The sequence below is a fragment of the Aedes albopictus genome, chromosome 2 (genome assembly GCF_035046485.1).
Source record: "Aedes albopictus strain Foshan chromosome 2, AalbF5, whole genome shotgun sequence".
NCBI classification, from domain to species: domain Eukaryota; kingdom Metazoa; phylum Arthropoda; class Insecta; order Diptera; family Culicidae; genus Aedes; species Aedes albopictus.
This window is the reverse complement of record NC_085137.1, coordinates 70,241,852-70,257,563: the sequence shown is the minus strand read 5'-3', so window position 1 is coordinate 70,257,563 and position 15,712 is coordinate 70,241,852. Positions and strand designations below refer to the sequence as shown.

The 15,712-nt window shown below is 37.8% G+C and overlaps 1 protein-coding gene across 2 annotated transcripts in view; it reads right to left on the bottom strand.

Moving 5' to 3' along the window:
• Positions 1-941: 941 nt before the first annotated feature.
• Positions 942-15,712, bottom strand: part of LOC109416261 (facilitated trehalose transporter Tret1-2 homolog) — a 69,605-nt gene continuing 54,834 nt past the window's right edge. For both annotated transcript variants that reach the window (XM_062849850.1, XM_019690286.3), the window contains exons 2-5: positions 11,465-11,988; positions 11,200-11,405; positions 10,545-11,140; positions 942-1,923 (exon numbers count right to left, since the gene is read on the bottom strand). In XM_062849850.1, the coding sequence (XP_062705834.1) occupies positions 1,623-1,923; positions 10,545-11,140; positions 11,200-11,405; positions 11,465-11,988 (1,627 nt within the window). In that variant the 3' untranslated portion in view covers positions 942-1,622. The remainder of the gene's footprint in view (positions 1,924-10,544; positions 11,141-11,199; positions 11,406-11,464; positions 11,989-15,712) is intronic.

The window sequence follows — 15,712 nt, the reverse complement described above, 5'->3', positions numbered from 1 at the left end:
CATTTTGTATGAAAAACGGCTGGATGGTCGTATTGTTTTGTCTGACACTGTATCTTACATGCATTCAATGTGATGGCTGCGCTTCTTGTCGTCCAAATTCAATAAAAAGTAAGAGCAAAACAAAATGGAAATGCAGATTGACAAAGGCTAGTATGTCCTTAGGGGCCACGTAAACCACGTAGACTTTTGGGGGGGGGGCTCTGGCAAAAGTCTACGCTCCATACAAATTTCAAAATTTTTGTATGGACAAAAGTCTACGAGGGGGAGGGAGGGGGGGGGGGTCTGAGATGGCCAAAATTTGGTCTACGTGGTTTATGAACAGCCCCTTACCGAACGGAAACTAAAGCACTTTGGATATTATACACACATATTAGGTATATATGATATATATGATACGCTGCAAACTTTTCGAATGCGAAAGCTTTGCTATTTTGGATAATAAAGTTATAGCGGATAACAAAAGTTACAGCGAGCTTTTTGTGGATTCATTGCTAAAAGCTCGAAAGAAATTCTAATTGATCAGGAAAAAAGTCATACGTTCGCAATAAACTGGACTGAAAATAAAATTAAGTTGTAATCCAGTTAGTAGACCCTTATTTCTGAATTGCCTGTTCGGTACTTTTTTGACGAGATTATAACAGCAGTATGATCTCGGTAATTTCGGTAATCGATTACTGAGGTTCAATAAAACAAGTGTCAAAATCGTAAGGAAAAAGTAAACAATGCATTTTTGCTGAACGAGTGAGGTGCTCAGCAGTTTTAATCTCGTCAAAAAATTACCGAACTTGGTAATCAAATTTAAGTGTGTAAGTGTTATAATATCTCAGGGTATAACTACAATAATTCATGAATTGAATTATTAATATTATAAATGATCAACTACAGGCAGATATTTCGGATGCTGACAATGATGACCAAAGAAAAAAACAGTTTTACAAAAATGTTGTTCTACTTAAACTTTATTGTACCATTAGCGTTTCTATCTTTATAGCACTCAAAAGCATCATCTTTTTATCGTTAAGCGCTAGGTATTCTCTTCTGGAACGTGCAGTGTTCAATTTGATTTTCAAAGTATTATTTCGGGCACTTTAAGTACTACTTTGTGTCTCAATTCAATGGATCGTTTGTTTGATCTTTGACTACAACGAACAATAAGGCATTACGGAAATCATATCACAATTGGTAAAATCAATAAATCACGAAAAACTGATCTCTTCGTCGTGCTAAAATTGTAAATCAGTGCTTAAAATTGAATGTCAGACCCTTCATCAGTGTTAAGTCACGAAGCTCTCTGATATTTCGTTAATAACTACCTATAACAGCGATATTCTAGCATCTAGAAAATCTGGTGCTCCTATCGGGTACAGTAAAATAAATAAACCATCGTCGGTGTTCATTTTCGTTAGGTTGTAATACTTGTTTGTTTGTTTGTTGTTGCAATCACGGGCGTGATTTGAAGAAATATGAAAATTCGCGATTTTTACGTCGTCATCTCTTAAGTACACTTATCCGTCACACATGCATGCGTAAAATTTCTGACATTAAAATAAGTAGCGGTGAGATAAATATACGTCTCTGTTTAAGATTTAACCTATGTCCTATATCCAAGTATCCTACGCTCTTTAGACCGCTTCTTTGTGCTTCATAAGCAACACTTCGGCTTCCTTCAGTTTGAACGAGTGCGAGCTGGGACTCTTGATCAGGTGCTCCGTTGCTCGGCGGTGACCCATATTGCTCTGCTGTATCGTGGCGGTAAGCTGCGGATTACGCTTCTTGTCTCCGGCGAAGTACGCCTCGATTTGTGCCAAGCTTTTGCCGTGCGTTTCCGGCAGGAAGATCAGTGCGAACAGGAAGCCCACGACCGATACGGCGGCGAACAGCCATTGGACCGCGTGGGCACCGCCCAGGATGTCGGTCATTGATCTGGAATGGGAAAAAAGAAGAATTAGTTATACAACACTCAGATTCCTTCAAGATTTTTTTTTTCATAGATTTCTTTTGAAAAAAATCCTGAGGCTTATTTAAAAATATTCAAAGGATTTCTCCGGAACTTCTTCCAGAGGCTTATTCTCTGGTGGCTTATTCAGTTATTCCTTCAGAGCTTCTTCCACAAGCTCTCTCAAAGATTCTTTCGGGAATTTGACTCTTCATGGATGTAGACTCTGTCAGAAATTCTTCCAATGATTCCACCAGGAAAAAGGATCGAAAGAAAGAGATCGAAGAAGTCCACCTAGAAATTCTGAGATAATTCGGCCAGGAATTCCTTCCAGAGATACTATCACGATTTTTTCCAAAAATACTTCTAGAAACTCATACAGAGATTATTTCAAAAATTCTACCACAAATCCTCTAGTAATTCTTCCATGAATTCATCGAAAGATTTCTCCACGAATAGCATCAGAAAGTCAGTCTGCTAGTACTTCCCGAGCCTCCAGGAATTCTTTTGGTAACTCTTCTAGAGAAGCAATCAGGAATTCCTTTAGAAATCTCATCCAGAGATTCGTTCAAAAAATCCAGTAGAAAATCCATCAGACTTTTGCCCTAGTACTTGTAAACAAATCTTCTAGGTGTTGATCCAGAAATTATTTTAGATATTTCTTAAGGATTTCTTTAAGTGGTTCCTCTAGGCAGGGATTCCTTTCGATGGTTACACAAGTTTACAAAATAAAATGAAAGTCGTGAACTTCTGTCAACGACCAAAATTTTTGAAGCACAATTTAGTGCTGATTTCGAAACCAAACTTCAAAAAATTTAAAGTAGAACAATTTTTGAGTTTTAGCTCAATATCGAGTTTTACAACTTTTCAAAATATGTTATTTACTAAAATTCAAATATATTGCGTTTTGCTCAACCAATTTTAAATATTTTTCCATAAATTGAAAGCTGAAAACAATACCATTCGATCATCTGAATACAGGTTTTACGTCAGATTGATGAAATTCAAGATATCGACGATTTTTAGGGACGATCTTCTTAAATTTTAGCAAAATTCCCTAAATTTTTTGAAGAAATGTATTTTTTTTAATAAGAAAAAAACAACTTAAAAATTCTTTCTCGACGTTTATTTGACATATCATATGTAGGCGAGTTACAGTAAACATGTCAGCTCAATCGGACTTTGCCAAGGGGGCGGACAGCTTGATGATATCGGGGTTAATATTGGTTGATATTTTTAATATTTATTAAAACCATTTGTTCAATCCAAGTAGCTCCCGTTTTATTTTCAATGTACGTCTGTCATAAACCAATCTGTTGCAAAGAAATAGCAAACATCGAAGGGTAATGAATTTCAGCGATATCAAATGATAATTAATTCATGAGTTTCTACGACATAACTAACTATTTTTACACTTTCAGATACCCATACAGTAGAGAAGGTTGTGCGATGAAATTCATAATTTTTATAACGTGTCGAATGGTGGATAGAACCAATTTTCTACATCACCACTCAACTGGATGTCTCCTGAGCGATTTTCTCCTTGGTCACACAGATAAAATAAAATTATATTTTACACCACAATCCATAAATAAAACGTAAATCTATTACTTCGTGATTGATCATTTTAGAATTTCGGTCTAGAGCATGCGTGTGCAATGTTTTAACCCCAAGCGGTTGTGCAATCCAGGGTCTGAAATGATCTCGTAACTCATATTCAGCACTTTTTACATTACAGTTATTTTCAACTCATTCCCACCTAAAAGTTGCGAGCTCGCTACCTTCTACTACGATAGGGATTTTGCTTTTTTGATACGCTTGTTTTAAACGGTATGACCTAGTGAAACCATTAACAAGAATTTTACTATTCAACAATGTAGCGATTTGCAACAGTTTTTTTTTTTCAATAGCTACAATCCGAGAAAAAAACATTATGCAAGAGTTTTGAATGTGTACAGCACGATACGAAACACAGAACACGGATGACCATATTTAGAATGATAGGATGCAATTCTAGCTAAGACTGCTGCTTGCTCAAGACCCACTCAATGAACGTCTTAAAATAAAGCATGAATCCAGATGCTTGTGCACAAGTTGGAACTATACGGTTGGGTGGCATAAGGTAGATTGCAATCGTGAGCGCTTCGTTTACCAAATTGATTATTTTATTGAAATACTATCGCTGATTCGAGCTACAAGGAACTACATATGCTGATTCGTCTAATCACTTTTCAAAATCATTTGACATGATAACAAACAAAACGAATGTCGCAGCACACTTGATCAATTTGATGATATTTGGATTAATATTTTTAATATTTCTGATATTTTGATCCCAGATCGAGCTGTCCGCCCCCTTGGACTTTGCTTAAAAATAGAACAAAAATCGATTTCAAATCATCAACCTTGTATGGAAAGTCGAAAAAATTTCCGCTCTACTGTAATTTTTTTCTTTCGCGTTTTCGAACTCAGGGCATGATTCTACACCAAAAATGATCATCAGCTTACCGAGTTCAAAAATGCTGTAAACTAGTGTTATCGAGAAGCTCGTTCCGAGATTCCACCAGGAATTATTACAAGAGCTCATTTGGAGATTCCCCCATGAAGTCATCTACTTCCAACGATTCCATCTGTAATTCTTTCGGGAGTTCCTCCCGAGATACTTCCTGGAACTTTTTTAAAAATAATTCTAGCACCTCATCCAGATATGCATTTAAGAATGCACATTTCCTCTAGAGCTTCTTTCAAGAATTCTCACAGACACAACTCCAGGAATTTTTCCAGATATCCGACCCGGAATTTCCTCAGGAGTTGCTCTAATAATTATACCAAGAATTCTTCTAGAGCTCCCTCAGAGAATCCTAATATTCTTCTTCTTCATGGCGTAATTTTCGTACTGCCTTCTCAGCTTAGTGTTCAAAGAGCACTTCCACAGTTATGAACTGAGACCTTACTTTGTCAATGACCATTTTCCATGTGTACATCGTTTGGCAGACACGAAGATACTATAAGCCCAATGAAGTCAAGGAAACGAACCCGTCGCCCTTAGCATAGCCATGTTGAATACTCACGATTACAACTGGGCCCTAAACTTCTCCATAACAATTCCCAATAGCAGAATTCCGGGGTTCGTGGAATCTATTAATGAATTCCTGGGAAACTACTGAACGAAGTCTTGGGGCAATTTCTGAAAAAAATCTTCGGAGGAGTTTCTGGGATAATTCCAAGTTAGGTATTCCATAGAAATCCTGGAGGTATCGCTGAAGAATTCCTGTAGAACTTCTTGAGAAATTCTATCAAAAATTTTCAACAAAAAAGCAGATTAATTCAAATATTGTAAATAGTGACTTTCTCGTCAAATACGTACTCAAGATCTTTCCATCCAAGTAGGCCGAAATGTTCTGGAGTGCTAATAATGCTGGATTTGTTGTGTCATATTAGGGCTTATTTTGAAAAATCTCTCCGGAATATGATTTCCGAAGTGGAAAATGGCCTACTGGTCGAAATAAATGAGCTGAGCAAAAATGAGCGATTTTGGTTAATATTCAAGGGCTTATATGAAATTTATTAATTTTAAATTAAATTGTTAAACATAACTTTCATAGACCGTCTAGAATGCAATCGGACCACATTTTACTTCAAAATTGCGATATCTCGACCGGTTTCCATTTGCAAAAAATTGTCGCATTTTAGTATTTCTTGGGTTAAATACTAAAACATGAAATATTTTTTTTTTCCAAATTTCCAAATATAATGTTTTTTTCTATGTTTGCTCTAGCATAAATTCCACTTAAACCCTTCGATCCACCCCTTAATATCAACTGAATTCGTTACTTTTGCACATCTCACTCATTTGGACCAGTACCTAGATCCCTTTCCAAATTTTACAAAATGAGCCCCACCCTATTGCCACATACATGGGTTAAGCTCACATTTATATCTGACTAAATCCGGCGGTATACACTGAACCGGTTCTGGAGCATTGGCGGTAATCTCAAATGTGGTTTTAGAAAGATTTCTTGCTAACTGTTCATCAGATTATTGAAAAAGCCGCGCTGTGATGTATCGCATGCATGGGGTTGGTTCACTTTTTCATCTGATCACTTCCGACGAGACACCCGTAAGAGATTTCATCACTTCCAACGAGACTCATGAAACCGGTTCCAGAACACTGCTACGTTTGTTCTTTTCTGGCGGGACACCCGGAACCGATTCCACGGTATTACCGATTGTCCAAAAAATATGGAAAGAGACTATTTCATCAAGTTACATAAAAACGCGAATTAATATATCGATTAGATGCGTTTGTTTCACTTTTACATTTGACCACTTCCGGTGGGACACCCAGAGCCGGTTCCGAGACACTACCGATTTTCTCGTAAATGGTCTGAGACTATTTTCTTACTAACCGTCATTAAGGTTATCAAAAACACTGCTATTTGATGTTCCGCATGCATGAGTTTTGTTTAATTTTATATTATACCACTTCCAGTGGGACACCCGGAACCGGTTCTATTTCCTAGAAAACCGTTCATCAGATTATCGGTGAGATGTGGTCTAACACTTTTTCATGCTAAACTTTGTTCAAATGATCGAGTAAGCCGATATTTTATGTGTTTGGTTTCCTTTTTAAATTTGACTACTTCCAGCGGGACACCCGAAAAGGGCTGTTCATAAACCACGTAAACGTGTTAGTCTACGCTGTATTGTATTTTCAAAATTTTAGTATGGATAAAAGTCTCTGAGATAGACTCCGGAATACTACCGGTTGCCCAAAATGACCCTATTTTCTTGCTAACCGTCCATCAGGTTACCTAAAGAGCCGCGATTGGATGTGTCGCACGCATGCATTTGGTTCATTTTTAAGTATGACTGCTTCTGGTGGGACAACTGGAACCGATTTTGGAACACTTCTGGTAGTTTTTATATGGTCTGACCCTGTTTTCTTGCTAACCGTTCATCAGGTTATCCAAAAAGCTGCGATTAAATGCATCACATGCAGGGGTTTGGTTCACTTTTATATTTGGTCACTTCTGACGAGACACCCGGAATCGGTTCCGGAACACTACCGGTTCAGATATGGTCTGAGACTATTTTCTTGCCTACCGTTCATCACGTTATCATTAAATGCCGCAATTTCATAATTGGCCCCATTCTGGGGTTCCGGTCCGATTCAAACCATTTTCAATGGGAAGCAATGGAACTAGATTCCCCGTCGAATGAACCGTTGATCATCAGAATCGGTTGAGGTTTACTACCAAAAAAATCTGTGAATTTATTTTGTACACACACATACAAACGTACGCACACACTCACATACACACAGACATCACCTTAATTCGTCGAGCTGTGTCGATTGATATATGTGACTCGACTCTCCTGGCCTCCTATAAAAAAGTCACTTTTGGAATGAACTTATATCTTTCCAGTACATTTAGTGTACGAGTCGAGAAATAGGATAAATCAATGGATTTCTAGAGTAAATTCTGAAAGTTTCTCTAGAGGATTTATTCTCACTAATCACGGAAATAACTGGAGTAATTCTTAAGACATTACATTACAGAATTACTAAAATAATTCCAGAACCAAAAACTTGATTTTTTTGAATAATTCCTGCAATGATCTTTAAGACAGCACACAGAATAAATTTTCTAGGCATTCCAGGTAGAATTTTGAGAGAATCTTTGGATGAATTCATAGAGAAGGAGCTCCTGGAAGAATATGTGGACTTATTGCTGGAAGAATTTTAGAAGTATTTTTTGGAGGAAACACTAGAAGAACTGATGGAGAAATTCCTAAAGGAAATGCGGTGAAATTGTTGAAAGAATCTGTAAATTAGTTTCCGGAAGAATTTCTTGAAAATTTTCTGATTGCATCTCTGGAAAATTCCTGGTGAAATCTTTGGAGTACATAGTGTAGGACTCGATAGAAGAATATTGGAAACTATGAAGCAATTTCTACAACAATTCCTTAGAAAATCCTTAAAATAATTCACAGAGAACTCTGTGAGCTGGATAAGCACATCGGGGTAGGATTTCTGTAAAAAAACGAAATCCTAAAGAAATCTCTGGAAGATTTTTGAAAAAAAAATTTTGAAATCCGACAAGAATTCCTTCATGAACTGCTGGAGTATTTGCATAAATTTTTAGATTAAATAATCTCTGAATGAAATGCTTATGGGACATCTGGAGAATTACTGGATGACTCTCTATAGAAAAACACCTGGAGCAGCATCTGAAGTATTTCTGTAGGAACCTCAGGAGCAGTTTCAGGAGCAACTCTTTTAAAAATTGTTGAAAAAATCCAGTTGGTAACTCTGCATAAATTATAAGTGGAAACTCTGGAGCAACTACGAGATTCTTGGAATGATTTCTGCGAGAATCTTTGAGGCAGCTCATAGAAGAAGCTCCCTAGGAATTCCAGGTGAAATTTTTGGAGAACCTCTGGATGAATTCTTAAATACCTGAAGGAACTCCATGAAGAATACCTGAACTTATGCTGGATGAATTTTTAAAGCATTTTTTTGAAGAAACTCTAGAGGATGGAGGAATTCCTAAAGGAATTGCTGTGGAATTGTTGAAACGACCTGCAAATTAGTTCCTAGAAGAATATCTGCATGAATTTCTGGTTATATCTCTAAAGAAACTCTTTCAGCAGTTCCTGGTGAAATCTTTGGAGCAAATACTAGAGGACTTCAAAGAAGAATTTTTTTTCCTGGAATCTATAAAGAATTTTCTAGAGCCATTCCTGGGGGAAATCCTTCAAATAGTTCAAGAGTATTCTTGGTTGAATCTCAGCAAGAAATCCTAGAGGAATCGGTGAAGGATCTGTGGAAGAGTTCTTGGAGGAATAATTGAAAGTTTTTTTTTTATTAATGTGTATTTTAACTTAAATCCTAATTCTACACTTAATAACTGGAAGTAATCCTCAAGGACAACGACGTAGAATTTCTGGAAAAAACTAACTTCTGTAGAAATTTTTGGAATATTTTTGAACTTTTTGGATAAACCAAAGGAGCTATCTCTGTTGGAATCCTATGGATTTAATTCTGAAAAAATATCGGCATAAACAGTAATTTCTGCTATTCTTGAAGGAACTTATGGAGGAATTGAGGCGTCTCGGAAATGTCTGAAAGAATTTCAGAAGCAATAACTTGATTCTTGGAATGATACCAAAGAATCTTTGAGGCAACTCATAGAAGAAGCGCTCAAGGAATTTTCGGATTTTTTTTGGAAAAATCTTAGAGATACCTGAAGGTACGCCTGGCAGAATATCTGAACTAATATCTGGAAGATTTTTTGAAACATATTTCTAGAGGAATATTTGGAATCTCCAAAGAAAGAAATGAATTCCAAATTGCATCTCTAAAGGAACACAAGCAAGAACTCCTGTTGGAATGTTTGAAATAACTACTCCAGGACTTCATGGTGGTGTCTTCAGAGGAATTCCAGGAGAAATCTATGGAGGAAGTCTTGGAGGAATTACTAGAAGTATTCCTGGAAGAATCTCCGGAATAATTTCTAAAAGAATCTCTTCCCTGGAATTTATGTAAAAATCTCTAGAGTAGGTAGTGAATCATGAAAAAATCTTTGAAATAATTGAACCATTTTTAGATTTCTTGATTCAATGCTTGATGATTACCTGAAACAAACTCTGAAAGTATTCCTGGAAGAATCTTTGAAAGAACTTCTTAAAAGCGATGGGCCACACGACCATGAAGTGTGGTTAGCAGCGTCAGTCGTCTAGGCATTTCATAAGTCTTGGAATGTGGATTCGATTTCCGCTCCGGTCGCGGAAAAGTTATCGTGAGACGGAAATTTCTTCACCAGGCCTCTGGGCATTTTCTGTGTTGTCCGTTGTCTATAGTGTTAGTAATATCCGTTTATGCAGTTTTTGGCTGAAGGTGACATTTCTGGAGAAACTGAACTACTAGCGGAATCCCTGATTGACATTTGTGGGAGAATCGCAGACAATTTCCTGAAGACTAGTCAATGAAATTATTTATAGAGGCTTTTCAAAGCATTTCAAGACATTTCAGAGACTTTTAGGGGGCTCCACTGGCTCTCAGATGAGCTTCAGGTGGGTTTCTGAAAATTTTGTACATCTTTAAAGGCTTCAGAGAGCTTCAAGAAGGGTCCAGGAGGTTTCAGAGTTTTTTCAAGACGGTTCAATGCATTTCAGGGCAAGTTGTTTCAAGACGGTTCAACGCATACAAGGGCCTTTCTGGAGGATTCATATGGATTTACGGGCTCTGAAGTGAGTTTCACAGGGTTTCAGAGGCGTTTCAGGGCGTTACAGAAGGTTTCAGAGGAGTTTAAGGGTGCTTTATAGGCTCTCACATGAGTATTACGAGAGCTTTTACGGGTTTTTGAGTCCGTTCGTGGCATTTCTAATAGTTTCAGGAGTTTTCAGAAGGGTTTGAGAGGGCTTCCCCGAATTCAAATGGTTCAAGGCGTTGCAGGATATTTCAGGAGGTTCCAGGAATTATCTTAATGGGAGTACTGAATTCGGTTTTACGCACATGGATTTTACCTAAATGGAGGTTCCAATGTATATGCAAAGAGATAATGCAGTACTAACAATGTTAAGTCAGTATAAAATCACTCACCTGTAACTTTGCACCGCAAAGAACATCAGCAAATTTGCCATCGAGTACGACAGGGAATGACCAATTCCTCGAATCTCCGTGGGAAACAGCTCTGCCGTCATAGTCCAGGGGATTGTCAACAGTCCGATCATAGAAGCACACACATACAGCAACAAACAAACCACCGGAATCCAGGTCAACGTAGTGGTTCCCTCTTTGATCCACATGGTAAACAGCCCGGACACGAACATACAAATGGCCATTCCCGTGGTGGACACCATCACCAACGGCCGGCGGGAAAACTTCTTCAACAGCCATGCGTTCAAAAGGGACATCATGAACCGTGTCAGACCTACGAAGATCGATGCCATATAAGCGTTGACCTCGGTACCGACGTCCTGCATAAAGGTAACGGCGAAAAACAGCGTGATGTAGATCCCACTGAACTGCTGGATGAGGAAGAACCAGAACAGGATGATCATCGGTTTGTATCCGGTGGGTTTCAGGAAGCCTCGGAATTTTGATTGGTTTGCTTCAAGGTTTTTCTCCGCTTCGCGGATTTTCGATTCTCGTTCCTTGATCAGGGCATTCAGGTGCATCTCGGACAACGGTTGATCCTAGAAATATGAAATACATGTGATAATCTCTATTGCAGCTGCAATGCCGGAGAACTTACCGTATGGTCCGGTTGAGGATACTTTTTGTACAGAAATTTAAGCGATCGAGCGGCATCCTCGATGCGTCCCTTGGAAACCAGCCAAACGGGAGATTCAGGTACCAATAGTTGGATAAGCACTACAGGAATTACTGTGTAAGCTATGTTGATCCATGCGACCAAGCGCCAATTTAGGAAAGCACCCTTCGTGTACGCAATCACCATGCCTGAAGAGATAAGAAAAATGAATCACGCAGTTCTATCTGGAATACTATCACCTACATACCCAGGGAAGCAATGGTCGGCCCAGAGGAGATCAACGATCCTCGCATGTCCGGCCGCGATACCTCCGTGATGTAAACGATCGCCGGACTGGTACCAATGGCACAGGCAAAGCCGGTCAGCACCCGGCCCACCATGATCCAGGTGAAGCTATTGGCGCACGCGATCGCGATCCACCCCAGTATGCACGGTATAGCCGCCAGCTTGATGGTGTTCAGCCGACCAAGGAACTCCATCAGTACCCCTGCGAACAACGACCCAATGGGTACCATGATGACAATGATGGACGCGATCCATGAGGACTGTGTTTTGGTGACCACCACGTCACTGTTCGGGTCCTCGAGCTGTGGAATCAAGATCGCCGAGTAGGCCAACGAAATGCCGATCACGATGTGGAACGCTGCCGCTATGATGGCCGAGAAGATTTGCGGGAAGGCAGAGCGGATGTTGGTTTCGTACTTGCTGAGCGACCGGCAGCTGACTATGATTTCCTGGAATGCATCATCTTTGTTCTGTTCGGTGTTTTCTCTGCGAGATGAATGGAAACGAGAGAAAGAAACGAGGTCGAGTTAGTGCGCTGATGACAGTTCATTGCAGTGAGTGTATGTGGATGCAAAATTACAGCGAATTATGAATGACCGGTAAATGACAAACTATTACGATGGTAATGATGATGTTTGAAGCGGCCCTTAACAAGATGCTTAGCCTATACTTGTGCATGTGAATGTTTCAAATCACTTGGGAGAAATCTACAGACTTGTAACTATTCGTTTTGGAATACTCTATATGGGTCGGTAAAGCTATTAAAGCCTGTATCCGCAATAATCGGGACACAGAAGAACGGCTGTAGCTCTGTAATGAATTGGTAAAATTGGCCAAATAATTGACTGAGAACTCTTTGGTGTATGTTTATTATTTGTGCCAAATTTCATAAAAATCGATGCATTACTTTTAACTGTGGAAGAAAAACAAACAGTCGTGGTTTTAAGCATTTTGTACAATCATGACCTATTTTCATTCGCATAGTTGATGGTTCTTTTACGCTACAGTTCAATGTTCTGTGATGATAGTTATGAAATTTCGTTAGCAGTTATGATATTTACTTATAGAGACACTTTCTTGCAAAATTTCATGAACTTTTATCAATTGGTTTGAAAGCTACTGGTGTTGATAGGGGTGAGTGTTAGTGAAAATTTTTCGTGTTTTTCATGTGTAATGTTTGCCTGTTCATAACTTTTGAATCTCTCTGCCAATTTTCATGAAACTTTCACAGAGGGTATTTGATTACGTGTATATTATGTCTGCAAAATTTTATGTACATATATTGGTATAGTACAATAAACGGTTCTGACTAATTACTGTTTGAGGGGCTAAAATCACGTTCAGTCCCAATACATGTTTCGACTATAAAAATGTTGATAGGGAATCAATTTTTTTGAAATTTTGCCTATACATCAAATTTAGATTGAGAGGTTTGTGTTCAAAATTTCAGTCATTTCCTTTGCCAAATTCAAAAGTTGCAGCGCTGACAAGCAAAACTAGGGGCTGTACAAAATTCAATGGCGCACATTCTATTCTTTCATTGCTACAACAAAAAGTACTGCACTGATTCACATGGAATTTTGTAGGTGAAATGAACACATCTTAAGATATTATTAGGCCAAATTTGAGCAGTTTTAATGTATCTATTACAGATTTACAACTGTATTTCTGTGTCCCGATTATTGCGGATACAGGTTTTAGAATCTGATTATGATGTTCAACGGGCGTAGTAACCCGGGCAGAGATCAAGTATTGACGATCAAAACGTGCTATTGGTTTGATTGATATAAGAGGTAAAAGTACTGAAAATAATAGCAAAAAAATGTTCTTAGGACGTCTGACCAATAGCAAAATTTGCTATTTGTCAACCGAATAGCTCGCTGCTATTGGTTAGCTCTCAAAAGAGCTATATTTGTTATGATGATGTTGGTCGAGGAAAAAAATTTAGCTATTATTTTCAGTACTTTTACCTCTTATATCAAACAAACCAATATCACTTTTTGGTCTCCATATCAAAATATGCTTTTATTGAGTTTTTTTTTCTTCTGCTCGGGAAGAAGAGTAACACTTGGTCATTATTTCCAAAAGATTTTCATTGTCAATGTTCCTCTAAAAGTTTTTTTTCTAATACCTATCAGTACTTCTTCCGCATTTTATGTTATTTGATAAATATTTCTTTGTGAGTTCCTTCAGTAATTTTAGTAAAGTATAGAAGTTAGTGGTAATAATTTGAGAACTTACAGAGGTCATATGATCACTTCTGGATCCTGGACCAGTTCTTCCGTATCCGGATTCTAGCGATTTCATGTGAAGTCAGTATAATATACGGTTAGGTATATTAATTTATATCTATTTTAGCAAGGAATTTGAGACCTCATAGAGGGCTGGAGGCCATTTAAGGATCTTAATCATGTTCCTCCGGATCCAGATTTCGGCCATTTCAAGTCAGCGACATATTAATTCATATCTATTTTGGAAGGGATGTTAGTGGTTGAGCTTCGTCGAGAGCTTTTCCATCAACTTCTTTGGGAAATCTATTGTTAATTTCATTGCGAATTTCTTCAGCAACACCTTAGAAAATTCCACCTTTGGCAACTATTTAGACAAATATTTTTGGAACTACTTAAGTATTTTTAGTTTAAAAGTCATGTCGAAATTCCTCTGCACCTTAAAATTATTGTTGTATTATTCGTATTTAACATATTTATTTTGTGTTAATGATCGAAAATTCTAGAAAATATTGTGGATTTGGCATCTAGTGGATTGGTTTCCAAAATAGCATCATGAACCATGGACTAAACTACCACAAATGCCAGACATCTCCTAGAATATTGTATGGAATGTTTAAAAAATAGCTTATATGTTCTAGAATATTGTATCTTTTGTTAACTGCCAAAATATCTTGAATCGATTAACAAATGGATAAGAAAATCAGAGAGATACACTTTGTCTAAATATCTAATAATTTAGCTCCGAAGTACTTGATATTCATGGTTATGGTGTAAAAAGGACAAACATGATACATCTACTATGTTAATCAGTTTTGGCATTAGCTAGTTATTTTGGCTATTACAAGCTAAATCTGCAAGGTTTATTAAAAAATATGTTTGTCCGATTCTTGCATTTTTCCCACAATATATAGATTCAAAGCTTTCATTTAACATATTGTTATTTTTCATAGAATTCCTATTTATTTGTAATTTATCATTTAAAATTCTATTGAAAACAATAACCTCCTAGCATATACTTTATATGAGGTCAGCATTATGTATTGAAAAATAATTTCCCTTAGACTGGTCAAAAGCTCGTGCAAGACAACAAGCGAATATAATACACGCTCAGAAAACCGTTCTGATAAACGTGAACTAACAAACGCAAATATACATGTGTTGCTTACAAGCAAATATACACCGTGAACTGGAACTAGTTCCAGCTGTCAATATGGGCGTTCTAGAAATCTTGAAATCTAGTTCACGGTGTACATTTCTTATTGTTGTTATCGTTGCTATGCATTGTTCCCGTTTGTTCCCGTTGCCGTGACTGGGAGTGCACGTATATTGGAACGGATTTTTTTTGCGTGTAATAAAAAAGGAATTCATTGAAACTTATACAAAAGATATCTCAGCAACTAAATGTCCAATCGAAATAAAATTTCAGGGTCTTTTACAAGGATATTGTAGCTTTCATTTGGTGCTTAGAGAACCCAAATCAGTCGACAGGCTGAATTTAATATGATACATTTGATCAAAAATCTCTCAAAACTTCATAACAAGGCCGACGAGTTTTGTAACTTTGCGAGTTCTGTCCTTTTATTGTAACTAAACAATTTGTTGTAACGGGCTTGGTGGTCCAGCGTCTACCACTTCTGATTCGCATGCAGAAGGTCATGGGTCCTTCATCCTTTCATCCTACATTGAATCTTTTTATCCACTTTCTCTTTCTCTCTATCTCTCTCTTCTCTACACATACAAATCATGTATATTCATATGCTCATAGCCATCGCTAGAGCTAGAAACGAATTGCAAAAAATCATTTCCCTTCCTGCCAACTTTCACAGCACAGTGTATATTACGCCTACAAGTTATGCAATCAAAGCGAACTGTGCCGCTTGTCCTTCATAGTAATCACCACACAATCTATCTCCTTACGAAAACTATAAATATCCCCTGTCCATGGATCGCATCACCGACCCAACGGTGACTCCCAGATC